The sequence below is a fragment of the Micropterus dolomieu genome, linkage group LG06 (assembly GCF_021292245.1).
Source record: "Micropterus dolomieu isolate WLL.071019.BEF.003 ecotype Adirondacks linkage group LG06, ASM2129224v1, whole genome shotgun sequence".
NCBI lineage: Eukaryota > Metazoa > Chordata > Actinopteri > Centrarchiformes > Centrarchidae > Micropterus > Micropterus dolomieu.
The window spans coordinates 3,042,178-3,062,387 of NC_060155.1; the positions used below are offsets into that span (position 1 = coordinate 3,042,178).

Below are 20,210 nucleotides of genomic sequence, written 5' to 3' on the forward strand. Positions count from 1 at the left end.
CCAGCCTAGAAGTAACAAATGCATGGACTAGTTTTTCTGCATCATTTTTAGACAGGATGTTCCTGATTTTCGCAATATTACGTAGGTGAAAAAAGGCGGTCCTTGAAATTTGCTTAATGTGAGACTTAAACGACATGTCCTGATCAAAGATAACTCCAAGATTCCTCACAGTGGTGCTGGAGGCCAGGGCGATGCCATCCAGGGAAACTATATCTTTAGATAATGCGTCACGGAGGTGCTTAGGCCCCAGAGCAATAACTTCAGTTTTATCTGAGTTTAACATGATAAAATTACAGGTCATCCAGGTTTTAACATCCTGAAGGCACATTTGAAGTTTAGCTAACTGATGAGTTTCATCTGGCTTGATCGATAGATATAACTGAGTATCATCTGCATAACAATGAAAGCTTATGGAATGTTTCCTGATAATATTGCCTAAAGGAAGCATATATAAGTAGCACTTTTTACTTTTGGTAATTGGATTTTTAAAATTTATTTAAAAATCAGTATACAGTGAGCACACAGTGAGGGAAGCAGAACCCAAAGCATCTGAAACAAAGGACAGTGTTGCTATTAATGAAAGAATAATGCAAGAAGAAAATCTCTGAGAGCTCATTCTACTTATGTGAATTTATGGGACTTTGTTCTTGGCTGGTAGCACCCTGAAGGACATTTTTTTATAAGGAAGTAAGCAGTCAGTTTTTTCTTTATTTTACAATTAATTTCAGAGACTCAGCAACATGGAAGTCAACCCAGAAAGAGCAGGTTGAATTAAAGGTTGAAAACACAGAGCAGGTCTATGGGTAGCGGATAATCCAAAGCATCCTTACATAAAGAGGCAGCAAGCAGGCTGAAACATGAAACAGGCACAGGTAACTAAGGCATCAACTTTATGGTATGGCAGGTAAATTGCATAACAATCTAGCAAGTGGGAGCAGGACAATGCCTGGGGTTTATACACGGAGGCTTGATGAGGGACAGGTGCAGCTTGACTATGAGCAAAAGGTGTGCATGGACATACAGGGTGAGGAGACTGGCAACAGTGGGAGGCTGTGAGGGAAACATGTGGACAGGCGGGGGGGACTGGAGGGGTTAAATGACAAAACAGAAATGCAATAATGCAAAGAACAACTTGTTTGAGTGGGGATTTGGTTTTATGTTAATGTGCAAGATGGCAAGGTCTGCTTATTCCATTAAATTCCATTTAATGCAGGATGTTCCATTTGGATCAAGGGTTACATTTTTCAAGTTAAAGCAGGCCATGATTCACAAAGATGTCTATATCAGGGGTTTTCAAACTGTTGGGCAAGTTGTTGCAAGACTTGAGGCAAAGATATTGGGAGAGGTGAAAGGGACAGGTGTATGCTGTAACAACAGGAAATTAGTTATTGTAGTTTGGCTGCTCATTTGACCCACTTATCAACAGGGCCAGCAGTTGGAACTGCACTGGCTCTGACATACAGCACACAGAGGTAATTAAGGTACTTTAAAGCCCTTAGCACCTTGATTGCTACAATTAGCGCAACACATCATACTCCTTCTTGGTGTCAGAACTGTCCAATCTGAACACACAGACATGATGCACATTTATTTCGCACATTCCGAGGATATCATTATCCTAGATGTCCATTACAAAAAGGCGCCCCTTTAACCCGCTTAGAAATCATATAAAAAAGACACTTAATATAACTCCAGAACTTGCCAGAGAATCATCACATTTTTAGTTTTTCTCAGTGTCAAAGTAATCCAGTGATAGTTGTGTGTACATCCATGGGTACACTGAAACACAGCCAGGATAAAAAAGAAATAAGACAAGTAACAGGTGTGGCAATATTAGTTGTCAGTTTCATACTTTGAAACTTCCCGGTAGATAATCCTAACCTATAATCACAGCAATAAATAACACATCTCATAATAAGTAATAACACAGGAGAATCACATAGAGTTAGGATAAAAATGAGGACATGTCCATTGTGCATCCTCAACTCTTTAAACCATGTTTCTACCATTTCTTCTTCTGCAGTTCTTCGCAGAGTCGATGTTCCACCTGGTGAGAGAGAAATACACAGAGCTGACACACAGTTGCTTCTCTACCTTGCACGTCCGTCACAAGGTCCTGGCAGGGATCTTAATGACCAGAGGTGAGTGGTACAGACAAAATGGTCAAAACTCTCATATGAGAAGATGAGATCAGACACTGAGACGGAATCACTCACTTCACCATTTAGCCCACCTGTATTGGTATACATAGAGTGGACAAAATAATAGAAACACCTGTCCGTATAATACAGTTCAACAGTTCCATAAACTGCAGCCTCCAAAGTGATAGAGTTGATAAAGTTGAAGCAACACCTCTCTTCAGCTATTTTAATAAAAAAATTAAACATTTTGTGAATTACCTACTGTGATTTGTAATCTGTCCAAAATAGTGTGTAGTCTGATCCCAGAATTACAAAACACTTTTCAGCCACATTTAATCCTGGGCAGTCCTTGGTGGTGCATTATGACTTCAGAAGATCGAACCCCTGACTTTGGACACATCTGATCAGCTGAAATTTAAAGACAAAGTCCACACTGTTATGAAAATTCTTTAAGCAGGTTATTTTCTCTTTTCTCAGAATAAGGTCTCTGAAACTCTGGATGTCTTACAAAGCAATGTTTATTGAAGCCCGACCAGGGAAACTTGCAAGAGCATACAACTTGCAGACACAATGTAGTACCAAACCAAATCTGAAGGGTACTTCCTGTCTTGGGTTATTTATCCTTCCTAGACCTACAGAGATTCACTAAGTGTCTAAATAAGGTTAATGTTCACCCCTCTATACATGTGAATATTCTAGTGGACACTGTGTTTACCTACGTTAACCTAAGTTTCATTGCGTGTCAATCAAACCACATGCAACCCTTTCTAGACAGAGTCCGTCTGTCTGTAATGAAACAGAATAAAGACAACCTCAACCTTGGGTTACCTAACAAATGGATCACAGTGCGTCATTATCAAGGCAGCTACATCAGACAGTCAACCAAGCCGGCAGAGCGCTGACACAGAATCTGATTTACTGTTATGGCTTAGTTTAGTTTTTTGGCTTTAGCTTTAGCTCAGCAACTGACCTTAATATGACCTGGGGAAACCTCACAGTACCCCTAAAATCCCTTTTTTTTGTCACATGATGTCTGAAAAATTAAGACCCACAGCATCAAATAGAAAAAGGGTGATAGAAAAGTTTTGCCACTTGTCAGAGCTCATCATTTAAACAGTGCAGGAGGATTTGATCGCTGCAATTCAAACAAACAAGTTACCTTAAATTACTCTGCGGAACCAGAGTGGAGACAGTCATCTTTACCCTTCTGTGAATCTTTGATGAGGCCAGACTGCAACACAACAGCCTGTTTCTGAGACGTTGGAGTGATTGTTCAGTCATACACTTTTCATTAGCTTGTCTCATCGTGTCAACGTACTGGTTATGACGGCACACCGAGGCAAGGGAGAGTACAGAGGAAATGTCTTGTTTTGAGAGTTTGTACTGCATTGTGTTGAATGTCTTGTTCCATCAGAGAGTCATTTGATCAACAAGTCACTGAGCTTTATATTTGTAGTTCTCTCTTCTGTTTCTCTCATTTTCCCACATCCTCCATTTCTGTCTGTTTATTTTCTGCCTCCTCCTCTTCTCCATCCAGGATTTGACCTCAGATCAGCCCAGGTTGTGTCTCTGGGCACAGGGACTAAGTGTCTGGACTTGGAAAACATGAGTGACCACGGCAGTACGCTCAGCGACTGCCATGCCGAAGTCATCAGCCGAAGGGCGCTAGTTCAATTCCTGTATGCTCAGCTGGAGCTGCTGCTCTGGTACGACCCCACAGCTCCAAACCTGAAATCTGTATTTTTCCTATTGTCTACAAATCCCATGGTTTTGTAGTTTATTTGATCAGTATGCTTTTGCTTTGGTCTGTTCTGTTCTAGTTATTCTTGTCTGCCTTGTCTGCTCTGTGTCTCCTTGTTCTACCTGTTCCCCCTGCTAATCCCTCTGCCTGCCTGTGTGTCTGTGGCTGCGTCCGAAAAGTAAAAAAAATCTCCTTTCCTAACCACCTTTCCTTGACCTCGATGGAAAACGTCATGAGGTCAAGGAAAGATGTGAAGGAGAATTCATAAGGACTTAGGAAAAGAGGACTGCGGGGCTCACAGAATCCCACTGCTCTTTTCTAGGCAACGTAATTATGAGACGGCGGATGTTACTGACGTGGCCTCCCGTGATAAAACTACAATGTCCCGAAGATGGACTACAAAAAGCACATCTCTGACACTGCGCCCCTGGAATATAGTAGTAGGCTACTTTATAATCAAGACAGGCTTGTAGGGTACCAGTCACGAAATAATGGAAAGGGTTGTCACATTGAGAATGCTTGCTCACACTCACCCTCCTGCCCACTCACATTTATCAACATGAATCCAAATTATAGTTTGTAAACACAATGTTTCCCACAGAATGACAGCGGAGAGAGAGAGGGACCGAGCGAGAGGAGGTGCTGAGCGAATATATGCGCTGCCCATTTTAGATAATAAATAAGTTGATAATGTGGCATTCCGCCACAAATAAATCAGTGTGTGGGAAACACTGAAAGAATACATTACATTTACTGAAGAGTTCATCCAGCTTGATCAAGGCCTTTATTAAGGCGAGGGTGTCGGCATCTGTGACTGAAGTAAAATCAATTAATGATATTGCTGAAGGTTGCAGTACATAACATGAGGCTACACGCTGCAACATTATCCTCACTTTGATCACGTTACAAGACCAGTAACACAGCTCGCATTGGTCTCAGTTATTGTTGACAGTTTAAGATATATGCATATTAGCAAGTTATGGCATAAGAGAGAAAAGGCTTAATAGCCAATGGTAACTTACATGGTGATCAACCTCCTTTATCCGTCAGGGTCGGTGATTTCCTTTTTATTATTGTATAGCTTATTTCAACAATCGGAAACATAAAAAGGTGTTGAAACAGTATCAGATTACAGCAAAGCCAAAAGAAAGACCCTGACAGTGTCAGTCCGTCTCTCAGTACTTTTTGACTTACTGACTTTGGCTCTAAGCCCAAAGTCCACTTATTCTTCCTGAAGACGTAAATCTTAAAAAACACCTCACAAATATATATATTTTTAAAAAAGCTCAGTAATTTCCCAAAACAGCAGCTCATTGTAAGTTTTTTATCAAATGTTACGTAAACATTTGTTGGGGACTATTTTAAGTGGTGGATTAATCAAGATTTGGTGCTCTAGGGAGTTTTTGGGGCAGCAGGACAGTGTATTAGTCAAAATAAACTTCAGTGTGCACGTGTTCATGGTAATAAAGGAAGTTTTGTCAAAGGAATCAATAGGTCATCTAACCTGTTTTCAGTTTGTGTGGTCAGTCTTTTTTTTGTTTTGTTTCTTTTAGACTGTCTTTGTCTCAAGTTGGAATTAATCTTCCTCTTGCTTGTATTTTCTTTCCTCTCTGAAGTAAACCAGCAGACTGTGAGGAACAATCCATCTTCATACCAAATAAAAACGGCGGCCTCCGGCTGCGGGACGGCGTCCTCTTCCACATGTACGTCAGCTCATCGCCATGTGGAGACGCTCGTCTCAACTGCCCCTACGAGACCACGGCTGCATGTGAGATGATCATGTTAAGATTCTGATTTTTGTTGTTTTGAATTCTAGTGTTGTAAATATGTCAAGAAGTCAGATTTTTGGGGACACATTTCTGCTCCTACACACTAAGTTATTACCAATGCAGTGTTGTAGATAAGGTATTTTCTGTACTTTAATAGCCTATTTGTTCCGCAACTCTTTATATTCTGTTCTTAGATGCTGCACAAACCCACTAGCCTCAGATGGTTTCATTTATTTTTAAAGGAAAAAATCCACCATAAAACACTTAACTCTGTGAACACATTAATTAATAAACACCAGAACCTCTAGCTTCATTAAGGAGCTTGGTCTATGTTTCCTCTCGTCATGGATGACTGAATAAAATGTAATCTATGTTGACGTTTTTTCTGCAGCTACTTTGGAGTTTGATGCAGACAATTTACAACATCATCAGTAAGCATCAGTTTTTACCATGAGTAAAAGCTTTTGTCTGAAGCTGCCATTTAGCGACAATCATTACTTTTACACAGAGAGGAATCCCTCAGAGGGGAAGAGGGTCACAGTAAATAGAGTAGATACAATGCAGCTGCAGGAGAGTTTTGGGTTTCAATAAGAAGCGCTATATGTTAAGGTGACCATATTTTGGTTTTCAAAAAAGAGGACAGTGGGGGCAGGAGGCAGATGGATACCCGCAGTAGGTGGCAGGTTGGGGCTGGGGGGAATTCAAGTAATTGATGGCACCATACCAATGTGTATGGACACACACACACACACACACACACACACACTTTACACTCACCAGCCACTTTATTAGGTACACCTTACTAGTACCTTGTTGGAACCCATTTGGCCTTCAGAACTTTCAACAAGGTGTTGGAAACATTCCTCAGAGACTTTGGTCCATATTGACATGACAGCATCACGCAGTTGCTGCAGATTTGTCGGCTGCACATCCATGATGTGAATCTCCCGTTCCACCACATCCCAAAGGTGCTCTAATGGATTGAGATCTGGTGACTGTGGAGGCCGCTGGAGTACAGTGAACTCATTGTCATGTTCAAGAAACCAGTTTGAGATGATTTGAGCTCTGTGACATGGTGCATTATCCTGCTGGAAGTAGCCATCAGAAGATGGTATACTGTGGTCATAAAGGGATGGACATGGTCAGCAACGATACTAAGGTAGGCTGTCGCCCCAAAGTGTGCCAAGAAAATATCCCCCACACCATTATACCACCACCGCCAGCCTGAACCGTTGATACAAGGCAGGATGGATCCATGTTTTCACAATTTTGACCCTACCATCTGAATATTGCAGCTGAAATCGAGACTCAACAGACCAGGCAATGTTTTTCTAATCTTCTATTGTCCAGTTTGGGTGAGCCTGTGAGATTTGGAGCCTCAGTTTCCTGTTCTTAGCTGACAGGAGTGGCACCCGGTGTGGTCTTCTGCTGCTGTAGCCAACCTGCTTCAAGGTTCCACATGTTGTGCGTTCAGAGATGGTATTCTGCATTCCTTGGTTGTAATGAGTGGTAATTTTAGTTGATGTTGCCTTTCTGTCATCTCGAGCCAGTCTGCCCATTCTCCTCTGACCTCTGTTTTTCAGACCATTCTCTGTAAACCCTAGAGATGGTTGTGGTGAAAATCCCAGTGGATCAGCAGTTTCTGAAATACTCTGGCACCAACAACCATGCCACAATTAACTCACTTAAATAAGTCACTTAAAACCCCTTTCTTCCCCATTCTGATACTCGGTTTGAACTTCAGCAAGTTGTCTTGACCACATCTACATGCCTAAATGCATTAAGTTGTTGCCATGCGATTGGCTGATTAGCTATTTGTTTTAACAAGCATTTGAACAGGCGTACCTAATAAAGTGTATACTGCAACATTAACTTTAGTAAAAACAGAACAAGGGATGCGTGCTGCTCTCAAGAAGAGAGGGGGTGACAGGTGCAAATATTCCTGCGATTGCTCTGGCTAAATACATCTGTCCACTGCAGAGGCTCTATCCACCTGGAGGAGTAACTAATATACATGTGTCTACAATAATAACAATAAATAAAAAGTTTAATGTTAGTATAATACTAATATATGTTGCACTACAGATTGTTTATAGTATTTGTAACATTTCAACAGCTTTTTGATATTCAATAATTCAAATGATTCACAAATAAAACTGTTTTCTGTCTTGTTAAGATTTGATTAGGGACAATATTAGTGTATTCATTAGCCTATAATTTCAGATAAAAGTCATCATATACAACTTCAGGTCCAATATTAATTACAGTTATAGCAGTTTCTTTATGGTACATTGTTCTAATTCATTAAATTCTTGTGCAAGAAAAATGTCTGCATGTTGGTTAGTCTTTTGCTTTCTATAGTCGACATTCATAATATGCATTTTTTCATTGCTTTGACTTTTCTCTTTACCTTCTCACATTCCACCATTTGTCTAAACTACATCTTAATCATTACCCTCAGCACAACAGCGACAGCAGAGAGACAGCTACAGCATAAAAAACACAGTGTTTGAAATGAGCCAGTACATTTTACTTCTCACAAGCTGCCGGTAACGTTACTCTTTCCTGCCCTCTTCACCAGTGGAGACAGAGTAGAGAAAAGGTTGGGTGACTTTTAATCAAAGCGTGTGCATAAAGTTGTTTGTCAATGTCACTTTTCATGAACCGACCAATCACAGCCTGGATGGAGCAGGACATTAACTGTACTGGCATGGGGCTACAGAATACTTTCGCAATATTGAATTTGTTCTTCATGAATGGTTCTGATTATTGACAAGCAGTGTTGGACAAGTTACTCAGAAATGGTAATATATTACTAGTAACTTATTACTCCTTAAAAAAGTAATATTATTTTACTTATTACTGGGTGATAAAAGTAACTAGTTACGTTACACTTTAGTACTATATTACTTTCCAGTGTTTCCCACAGAATGACAGCGTAAGTGCAGCGCGGGGGGGGGGTCGTTAATCTCGCTGGTCGCAAAGAGTTTACAATAGACAACAATGTTCTTTGCATCTTATAATGGCAGCTACTTACAGCTGTGGGAAGACCGCCTCTCTCCCTTGTTCTCCTTTCTTCCTTTAGTTTTTGGCTATCCGTTACTGAGTAACGTGTTAGTGCCCCACACTGTTGACAAGTCAGTAGGCTACAACAAATCAGAAACTTTTAGTCATAAACCACAGGATTGGACATATTATATTTTGACCTGATGGTTGTGATGGAGGAAATGTCTGGGGATCAACAAAGTTATTACAACTCATCCTGAGAAGCACATCAATGGCTATACTAAATTTCATTCCATTCAATAGTTGTGCAGATATTTAACTCATAACAGCAAAAATGAAACTTACGGTGCCACTAGAGTCAAAGTCAGGAAATCACCTAAATCAGTAGGATTAATCTTATAGAGATTCAGGACTGTCTGAACCAAATCTTCTTCCAGTTTATCCAATAGTTGAGATGTTTCAGTCTGGACAAAAGTGGTAGACCAGCCATCAGACCAGCATTGCCATCCATAAAGCTTAAAAATAAAAAAAATATCCTGGACATGACAGCCAAGTAGTATCCAGGGTTTGTTTAAAATGCCTTACTCAAAAGCATTTCAGCAGTGGCAGCAGAGGAAGGGGGGAGTATTTGTCACTCCAGTGACCTGACGTTTTCTGCTTGTGTCAGATCCCAGCAGGAGGTTCCGCTGTCACCTCAGAGTGAAGGTGGACGGAGGCGAGGGGACGCTGCCTGTCACAGCACGAAGAGCCAATCAGAAATGGGACAGTGTGGCACCAGGCAAACCTCTTGTCACCATGTCATGCACCGACAAGATGGCAAAGTGAGTTTATAATCAGCCCTATAAGCTCTGTCCTGATATTTAATAAAATGTTTTTAGTTTAAGGCAATTCAGTTGATAGTGTAATACAACGTGGATATATTATTAGGTCTTGTTTTTGTAGTTTCTATCAATTATGATTGATAGAAAACTATCTACTCTAAAATTTCCACTTTACTAACTGAACAGTTTTCATGTGCAATGAAAACACTATTAAAGTGACCACTAGCTATGGTCACTTCAAGTTTTACCTCCAAATAAAGTGGATTACAAGCCCACAGATAATCTGGATAAACTGTTTCTTTCAACCTGAATCATCATCTGATTGTTGACTCAGTTGACCTCACACTGTTCCCAGATCTCAGCAATTAACTACAATATTATTACATATACTGTATTAAGACACGTGTTGAATAAACTGCAATTATCCTTTACTGCATGTCAATATTTGTATAATGACTCTCTTCCAGTGTTGGAATATAACTAACTACATTTACATTTCAAGTACCTTCCTAAGTACAATTTTGAGGTACTTATTTGAGTATTTTCATATTTCATTTATCTGGCAGCTTTAGTTATTTTGCAGATTCTGATTATTAATACTAAATACTAATTCTATTTAAGATTTTCAATGTAGCACTTTGATTTGTTTTTTTTAAATGTGGTATTACTACTACTAGTACTACTATTACTTTTACTGAAGTAAAATATCTGAATACTTCTTCCACCACGGCTCTGTTCCCACTGCAGTTTAAAATCTGCCATTTCTGCTTTCTAGTCAGCCTGAAAGTACTCACAACTGCCTGGAGTCGACATGCCTTTATTCTAGGAAACACCTGAAGATCAAAGGTCAAAATTCAAAGCCAAAAAGATGGAAATAAATAACTTGAAAACAAGCATGAGATGCAGATTTTGTCAATAAATTATGGTACCAAATATGGTTTATACTCTTGTCTCCACCAAGAAAGCAAACCAGACACAGTTCACAGCTGCCTCAGTGTTGTGTTATCAGGAGTCTCTTTGAGTTGCTGCTAAACCAACTACCCCACCTCTCTTCACTTCTTCCTTTCCATTTCCTCATTTCAAACACAGAAGTAAAAGAGAAATCACATCTCTCACCCAGCTGGTCTACGTCAGGGCCACTGTAGCTGGTTTTCATATAATGTTCACTCAGTTCAGGCAGAGGAGTAACAGTTTGGTGCAGTCTAGACAGTCAAACGGCAGTCAGATCTTAATGGGCCCTGAGTGGAAATCTTCTCAGCTGAAAAGCCGTCAGAGTGCCCTCATATCAGCTGCTCATCTTTTAAACTTCTCAACAGGTGGAGCATTGTGGGCCTCCAGGGGGCACTCCTGTCTCACCTGGTGGAGCCGGTTTACCTGCACAGCCTGACGGTGGGAACGCTCAGCCACACAGGTCACCTGGGCAGAGCCATGGCACGCCGCCTCGCACCCGTCAAGCACCTGCCCTCCCCATACCGACGGCAGCAGCTGTTGCTCGGCTGTAGGTCCAAATGCAGTCCTGTTTTACACACCTAAAAATATGATTCCTGCTCAGTAAGACAGTTTATTCACTCCGTCTGGTAGGTGTAAGCTGTTACACAGGAAGTGATGCGTTTCTGTTTCATTTGAGATAAACATGCATGAGCAGTGAAAGCTACAAACTACAATAACCAAAAATAATAAAAAAGCTAAACATTAAGTTTAAAACAATGTGATCATTGCAGATAATCACTTTCAGAATCAGAATTTGCACAATGCATTGTGGGACAGAATCGTGTGGTAGAAAAGAAATAAACACATTTACTCAAGTGTTGTATTTGATTACAGTACAATAGGTTGTTATTTAAGTACTACATTTTATGCTACTTTAACCTACTCCACTACATTTCAAAAGGAAATATCGTACTTCTCTGACAGATTATGCAACCAAACTGTACTTAAAGCTATACAGCTGCAACATTATATTGCTCTTAGCATTATTAAAGGAGACCAATTATACTGCTTTTCCAGTCCTATATTGTAGATCTGTGACTCCTGTATGGCAGCTTTGCATGATTAAATGTTCATGTTAAATGTAAAAAATCATTTTCTATCTTATACTGGCTCTTCATGTAGGCCTTCATTCAGCGTCTGAAACAAGCTGTAGATGCTGCTGTCTCTTTAAGGCCCCCCCTCTCAAAGCTCACTGTCTTCTGATTGGCCAAGACCTGAAGCATGTTACCACGCTGTTCTTGTCGTGAGCGGTACAGGCAGACTGAGTGTTGCTGTGCGGAGCAAATGACCATATATGGAACACCGGCTCCGTGTAGCCCCGTGTGTCGTAGAACGGAGCCGTTGGTTGAAAAAGCAGTTCAAAACAGAGCGTTCATTACAGGAGGAAATCTGAGGGATTTCTTTTAAATACTTTAACCTCATTATTTGAAGCTTTGGCCATGTTTAACATGCACATCCAACATTGTAACATTGTAGATAAGTCATATAAATATGGAAAATCAAAATAGGTGTCCTTTAAGCCAATAATATAGCTAATACTTTTTTTAGTTACTACTATTCAACCTGAAGGAGACATGAATGCATACAAAATTTCATGGCAATCCATCCAATAGTTATTGAGACTTAAAGTACAAACTATTTTGACAAAACATTGGTATTTGTGAGAACTCACTCAGTGAGAACACCAGTCTCAATAACTATCTGCTATCAACCTTTCCTTGTGGTCTCTTCTCCGTCTGCATAGGTCTGAGCAGCAGCGAGGTTCGGCCAGCAGGGAAGGCGCCAAACGTCAGTGTGAACTGGAGCCACGGTGACGGAGGCCTGGAGGAGATCAGCACCTCCACAGGAAGGAGGAAGGACTCAGGGACGCCGTCACGGCTCTGCAGGCGCTCCATCTTTGCCCGCTGGCAGAGGCTGCAGCAGCAGGTGGGTCAGAAACACTAAACCGTCAGGAGATGCCCCAGTGGGCTCAGGCAGGGAGGGGATGTGACCTGAGCTTATTTTTCCTAAGTCCCTAAACTCTCTCTCTTGGTTGTGGTATCGTGGGATTTGACAAACATCTGTTTGATCAATTAGGTAATGTAGAGCACAAAACAAAAAACATTCTTATAAAGGAAATATGCTCATAACATTCACTTAAAGGTGCAATGTGTATGAATTGTTGCGCAATACCACTTTGTGCCTTGTCTGATACTATACTCTGGGCCCGTATTTATCAAGCTTCTCAGAATTGCTCATAAGAACACTGCTAAGAATTGACTTAAGAGTGAAAACATTCTTGGCTCAAAGCTGTGCTTAAAAGTTAGTTATCAAGCATCATGGTCTAATTTGAGTGAAGTGTAGGACTAAATCTTAAGTCTCAGTCTGAGTGCTGATTCACGACACTTTGCTGTGCCGCAAACAGGATTTTGGATGACGATGTCACCAAGGACCAATCACTGAATAGATTTCCTTATTTAAGAATATTCTCAGATAAATTCACATTGAATGGTGAAATTCCTAAGAGGAGTTTATATTCAACACACATTCAACAATAAATATTTCTCAAGAGAATACATTATGATATAGGCCTACACATTAATAAATTAAAGATAAAAAAGTTTATATGAGCGCCACCAAATGCGCCTACTACTCCTGTGAAGCCGGTTATTTGCATGAACTGCTTCTGTCAGATTACCGGGGTGTTGTTGGGAAGTCGATGAAACACGTGACAGTCCATGACTATTCGCTTATTGATGGTTGTGACTGCCAAAATCATCAGCATTGCTGCATTTGTCCTGTGGCAAAGAAAGGAAGTGTCATCACCACCTTCAGTTTAGCTGAAAACGCATTAGGCCTATTGCTTAAAGTCAGAGGTGAGATGATGTCCCTCCCCAACTCGCAGACAAAGATTATGCCTGCGCTGTCCGACCCCGTCTTATTAACTTGCGCGTCGTCAGAATTCTTCCTCTCCTCTCCACATGTCTCTGTCTCCACAGGGCCATCACAAGCCCTACAGGCAGCTCCTAACCCTTCGAGAGACCTCTGGAGCTCTCTTAAATAACTGGGAGAGTAAAAGCGATTCTTAGCATTAAGATATTTGATAACTTGCTTTTATTCTTAAGTTTAAAAGTAGGAGTAAATTTCATGAATTCTCAGCACTTAAGACTAAAATGGCACTTTGAGAAGCTTGATAAATAGCCTACCGGCCCTGGTCTCCCCCTTGTAATTTCAGCTGGGAGATGTGTGCAAGCACAAGCTCTTGTAGCTTTTTTAATAAACACTAAACAAAATAAACTCACAAATCGTCGAGAAAGGAAACATTCTTATTTTTCATATCAAACAGAAAAATACAACTGTACATCTTCTGAATTTAAGTTTCTCTACTCCACCAAACAAATTGCCTTGTTAACGAATCGTAAAATACACTTAATTCAAACACAACAGACAAAAATAAAACTCACCAAAACTATTGTGGTCAGTTTTTCCACTGTTCCAACAGTGGAACACTATTTCCACCAGCTGTGAAAATATTCTGGCTCTACAAGCTGTCACTGCACCTCCCTCTCACTCCTCTCCCGGATGATGTCTCTCCTGTCCCCACCTTAACTCACCTTGTCTTTGTCGTCCCCAGAGTCAGAGTCCTGGTCTGTGCTGCTGTAAATCACTTCGGTACTGTATTGATCACTGAACAGAGAGATCACTGGGTGGCTGCTAAGCCCGGCTCGTTGCCCATTCCAGACTCAGTCAGCTAATAGGAATGCAAGTTTGCTGCGCCACTAACTGGCCGAAGTCTGCCAACTGCTTTGTTCTTCCCAAACTGTCTCAGGCCAAAACCACCACAATGTAATGATGTTTTTAAAAGCAGGGTTTAATTTCCACTGTGAATTAAAATATTTATGCCGAGAGAGTTGCTGGACCAAACAGACTCTTTTTAAAATTTGGTGACAGCAGACAGAGTCGTAATTATTTATAAAAGCAACTGGACTCATTGTAAGAAAAGATGCTCTAAATATCACATGAAGAGAAGACAGACCATGTTGAAAACAACTGAACATGCACAGGAAGATGAGAGAAACACAGACTGAATGAGGGGCAGAGAGACAATGAGTCTGATTGGTGCATGGAAACATGTGATGTCACAATTCCCCAACTGAGCCCCGTCCAATCCAAACCCGTGTGAAGAGCACAGAGAAGATAAACAAAACTGAAATCATTCATCAATCATTTCAAAAAAGTATTATGAAATAACAATAAAACGACAATGTTGTGCTTAAACTGTTACTTTAAGTTACTTAATCTGTGTTCAAATTAATGGGTACTCATTAAATCCAGAGCATTCGACCCATAGACAGTCTAATTAATGGACGCAGCCTTACCCCCTTATTTCAACCCAATCTGATGGTCTTCGTGAGCGCATGGAGCTGGATCACATGTTTTTCACATGATCTAAGTGTGGAACTTTGGGATGCGGTTGAAAGCTAAGAAAAAAGCTAGTAATTAAGGTTCGTCACACATGCTGTTTCCAGAGCCAAGAATGAACTTCCAAGCTCACTGAGGTTTATTTTACCATAAATTTATATTTTGGACACTTTATTGACACATCAAAGACGAAGCATTTTATTATGAGATTTTAGCAAGAAACCACATTTTTTCTACTATGAAAAGTCAAAACGGCTGCAGCGAAAAGGCCTAGTCACTTTAATACACACAGTTTTCTAGTTTAATTGGTTTCACAACAGTTTGTGATAAAATGGTCTTAACACTTTTGGCAACAAAACATTCATCTTTAAAAAAAGAACATTATACTTGTTATAACACAAAAAAACAGTTAAATCACTTCTTTAAAAGTTCTTAAAATTATACCCACTCCTTCACCTTAATTGAAAAAATCCAGAATTTTTGAACATGAAGTATGTTTTCATTGTAAAAACTATGGCTACTTCCTACTTCACTGAAAGGTCCATTCAGTGTCGGAGAGGCTTAACAGACTTTTCAGTGCTGATACTCTGGCTTGTCAAACACAGGTGTGACCAATAACATTAACGACCATTTAGATGTGTCATTTCCAGGTCCCTGCTGCTCACTGGTGTGGTTTACAGGGAAACCTTGTAATAACCTTGTTATTAGTCACACCTGTGCTTTTCCTGCATTGCAATCAAAATGCACAGCATCCTGCAGTTAAAATGTCTGCCGTGCAAAATAGCCATTTCATGGGACAGGTGTCATTTTGAGGAGGCTGAACAGTACAACAGATGATTGACAGGTGTTATTTTAGCTGAGAATTCAACATGAACCCTTCTTAAAAAACAAATGGATGAGTGCAGCACTTACTCTCACCAGTCTTCATATCAACATTTCAAGTTGGAAACAGTGGGTGTTATGGTAACACTGCAAAATATCTCCTAAACAGATCTCAGTTTATTTGTGTATTTTGATCATTATCCATTATGGTAGCAAATTGTGTTTCTGTCTTTCTTTCTCAGTTGAATGGTGCAGAAGCCACCCCAGGGACATATTCTGATTCCAAGATGACTGCTGGATGCTACCAAAGGGTGATGCAGCAGTTTACGGGCGCTCTGCAGGGCGGAGGGCTGGGAATTTGGCTCAGAAAACCTCCAGAACTGGGTCACTTCAACATCAATGTGTGAAAATCTGTTTTAAATTCTGAATATTGACGGTTAAAGTGAAGGTCATGTATGCTTTTCTTTGTGAGTGCGTGAGTGAGGAACAAAGATTGTCACTCTAGACAGAGAAGAAGATTGGGAATTTCACTTCTATTTATCTTAAATGAGGAATTATTAACTGTGTGAAAATGGCATCATTGGAGCGACTCGGGACAGACAAGTAAAGAATTCTCCATTATGCAAATTAGCAAAGAATAACAAAGAATATTTAAAAAAAAGTCAATCAACTTTAGACAAAAGCTGGCGTAGACGTCATAGTGCATAACATTAGCTGAAGTAGCCTAAACTTCCGCTCTGGAAGCTAATGCTAGCTCATCTGGCTAGATCAAACCTGAACAACAATGTTGCTGTAAGCACTTAGCTAGCTAGCTAGCTCACTTGACTAACGGTGAAGATATTTTCTATAAGTTTAACTAAGCAATATACAGCAACTGAGTAATAAGTAAATAACTGCACACTTAGAGCTGGATGTGTAAATGTGGAACTAATAATTCAGTGTTACTGTCATATCGTACAGAATGTAATTATAAGCAGCCATGTATGTTAGCCTTGTAATATTTGTCTGTTACCTCCCACCTGTGAAAACAACTATCCTACAGTAAGTATCAACGAGCTGCCGGCAAAATGGCTGCAAAAATCCAAGTTATATCTAAAACATAACTGATTTGGATAATTAAAGGGGAACTACACATCTGCATCTGGTTTTATTTGCTGACTACAAATGTTTTTTAAAAAGCTAATTAAGGTTTAATTTCAAATGATCTGGTGTGACTACAAGACTAGCCATTGGGCTAACAATCTTGGGATTATTCTGTATGTTCGCAAGTGAGAATAAAGGGAGGTGGAGATTTTGTTTAAAAACTTATTTTCTTTTTACAAACATGACATGAATGGTGCAATGTCCCATGGGAAGCAGATCCTGATTTGTTGTAGTAAACGTGAATGGAGAATCACAGGCACGGGTCATGTTTGCTGCCCCAGTGTGGATAGCATTAGATACCCAAAGATAATCCAGTTGGACCAATTAATTTTTAATCTGTGTGTATAAGTTTGTATTTACATTTGTAAAGGACCTTCACTGACATAATTCCAAACTCTTTACTCTTAAATCAAGTCTAACCCTCAATCAGCCCTTTGTAGAAGTGAAGGCCAAAATGTCCTCAATGTCCGATAGTATCCTCAGAAGTTTAAAGCACATAGTGGTCCTCACAAACACTTCAGTAAAGGAATGAACACATACAAAACCTGTTATTGTCAATTACTATATTACTTTGACATATTAATTATTTGGTGACCAAACCTTACCAAAACGATTACCACTACATACCTAACCCCATCCCAAAAACCCTTAACCAAGTCTTAACCCTCTTAACCCTGCAATACTTTACCTTGAGGGGGCCAGCTAAAATGGGAGGCGAGTCCCATTTATCTCCCTGATAATGTGATAGTAACAAAAGTTTTTGAATTAACTTTACTACTGAACTGCAAGTCACATTTAAATTGTATTCTCTTGTTTTTGAGTTTTCTTTTAGAAAATATGTCTTCTGTTGTTTTAGTAATGTGTATCTGATATAACTGCATGTCTCACCTGTTTAGTTTGTTAAAGTTTTTAACCCTCATGCATTTTTAAGTGTTGTAGAGAGCCAGTGTAAATTAGGCTCAGGAGAGAAGGCATGCTGCCACCTAGAGGGGGATTATCTGCATTACAAGATGTGTAATACAGGGTTTACTGAAGAGAGAGTATAAGTTTTGTTGAGTGTTTTCCTTTATTTTTTGTGTCCTCTAGATTTATTAAATATTAATTTAATTACAAATATTCCAAAGACTTTTATTCTTGTGTAGTCAGTGTCTCTTGGTGTTTATGGAAAAGTTTTTGAGGTAAGGAATGTAAAAGACTATGTATACTGAGAGCCACTGGCGTTGAATGCTATGTAAACTTTTATTAGGTATGCAGAATGGATGTAGTATATTTTTATCACTGGGAATAAATGATCTTATTTGTGTTAGTTCTTGCGTTTGTGTGTCCTGTATTGCATTAGTCAAAGCTCAAAGTCATGTCAGGTATGTGAAATTGGCCACTTCCAGAAGCACTTCAAACAAACATTTCTTTAGATATTTGATAAGATGAGTTACTCTCATCCACACATTAAGTAATTTTGACTGAATGAACACATTATTTTAAAACACTTTGAAAATCCCCTTGATAGTGTATTTAAACTGCCCTCAAAGTGTTGATAAAGGCTGTCAAACATCATCAGATTGCTGGGAGCAGATTTGAATCAGGTGTTGTGACCCCTTAAACAGAACGTCAAACAACCTGTTCGAAAAGGCAGCAGAGAAAACCAAGTGAGAGATGAACCAGTTTAATGTACCCCTGTGAATTTAAACTTTTTTTGGTAGAATTGTGCTGACTTGGCCTTCATTGTGAGAAATCTTTGACAAGATGCTTTTCGCTGTGAGCAGGGTTCGAACCTGCGCGGGGAGACCCCATTGGATTTCGAGTCCAACGCCTTAACCTCTCGGCCATCACAGCTGCATGGAAACCATATTATGGCATGCTCCACTAGCACTGTATGAACATGTATGACTGAAACAAGCACATTTTTAATATTACATAGTGAACATGCAGTGGTCTGTTTTTTAGGGGATAGAAACTGCACCAACAGAGCACTCACATAACAAGTAATTCCTTGTTGCATGGCTACATTTGTTGACTCAGATTAGTGGACTACATTTGTAGACTCAAATTCACTTCCTTTTTGTTGGATATCTTGTACCTTATCCACTAAAACATACAAATAAAAAATACAAATCACCTTATTCACGGAACATCTAAAGTGTAATCCAACAAATAAAGCTAACCTACAACATGCTTTACATGAACTATGCCTGTGGTGGTTTTATAAAACAAAATTAAAGAAAATCACAAAAAAACATTTTGCAATTTCAAACAACTTTTATTAGGACAACCACTTCAAGCTCCATTTCCTGTGTGCATGAACAGCTGCAACCACAAAATGCAGTTTTAATTGGGCAAAATATTCACAAATTAAAGAATTAACCGGAAATTCCATTTTCACTACCTACTTGTTGTATTAACCCCTAGCTTAATTATTGTTAACCTAGAAAATTGTTAGTAAAAACTGTATTTGAAGTGGCCTTATACAAACAGAGACAGAAGTAGAGATAAACAGGTTCCTGTTAAACCCCCTACCGTTCGAGGCAGATGGCCGCCCAACCTGAGCCATGGTTCTGCTCCAGGTTTCTGCCTCTGAAAGGAAGATTTCCTTGCCTCTGTTGCCATGTGCTTGCTCTTGGTGGGAATTGTTGGGTCTCTGTAAATAAGATCACAGAGTGCGGTCTAGATCTGCTCTATATGAAAAGCGTTCTGAGATAACTGTTGTTGTGATTTGGCGCTATATAAATAAAATAAAATTGAATTGAATCGGTATAAAGTCATAAATTCTTACATTTGCAAGAAAACGTAGGGCCCATAGTTACTGCATGAATGCAGGAGACCTAAAAACAGACTGCACCTATGAAAGGCTTTCAAAGTCAGAATAGCAGCTTTTTGTGTCAATCATTTTAGAAACCTTGACTTGGCAAAAGCATGGCCACACTCGTGTGTTTGAGGGGCCAAACATGTACAGCATGTCCATCACCCAGATGTTGCTACTGAATTCAGCATGAAAATCAGGGAAATTTTCATAGCAGTCAAGTAGCTGTAGGAACATTTCACACGTCCATCCAACTGGCCGTCATTTCTGTAAATTCAACAGTGATGATTGAAATGTGATATTTTACTGTGTATACTGTTTCACCCTGCATGCTTCCTTATTATAGACCAATGTGTCACTGTGGTTTTTGATCATTTTATTATGTTACAGTTAGGTGGAGTTCCCATGGGAAAGATGCTTGTTAGAGAGTTTTCTTATCTGACTTGCCATGATAGGCCTTCATCTCAGGACAGTTGGTCCCTACTCCCTTCCTCCTTAACATAGCTGAGTAATATAAAGTCACCTGTTTCTTCACTGGCTCTTTGTCTTACACTCTGCAGACTGGTTGCACTCTGTATG

At 39.8% G+C, this 20,210-nt stretch overlaps 2 protein-coding genes and 1 non-coding gene across 5 annotated transcripts in view; 2 read left to right on the forward strand and 1 right to left on the reverse strand.

Annotated features, from left to right (window-relative positions):
* The window catches only part of LOC123972853 (double-stranded RNA-specific editase B2-like), a 22,462-nt gene extending 6,132 nt beyond the window's left edge, over positions 1-16,330 (forward strand). Inside the window, exons 2-9 of the mRNA XM_046052574.1 lie at positions 2,024-2,141; positions 3,679-3,847; positions 5,499-5,643; positions 8,130-8,158; positions 9,332-9,478; positions 10,795-10,976; positions 12,213-12,394; positions 15,934-16,330. Of these exons, the coding sequence (XP_045908530.1) occupies positions 2,024-2,141; positions 3,679-3,847; positions 5,499-5,643; positions 8,130-8,158; positions 9,332-9,478; positions 10,795-10,976; positions 12,213-12,394; positions 15,934-16,098 (1,137 nt within the window). The 3' untranslated portion in view covers positions 16,099-16,330. The remainder of the gene's footprint in view (positions 1-2,023; positions 2,142-3,678; positions 3,848-5,498; positions 5,644-8,129; positions 8,159-9,331; positions 9,479-10,794; positions 10,977-12,212; positions 12,395-15,933) is intronic.
* LOC123972848 (disco-interacting protein 2 homolog C) overlaps positions 1-20,210 on the forward strand; it is a 459,676-nt gene that overhangs the window by 87,579 nt on the left and 351,887 nt on the right. The window lies entirely within an intron of this gene.
* On the reverse strand, positions 18,586-18,667 carry trnas-cga. The gene has a single exon. It is a non-coding gene; the product is annotated as a tRNA-Ser (tRNA).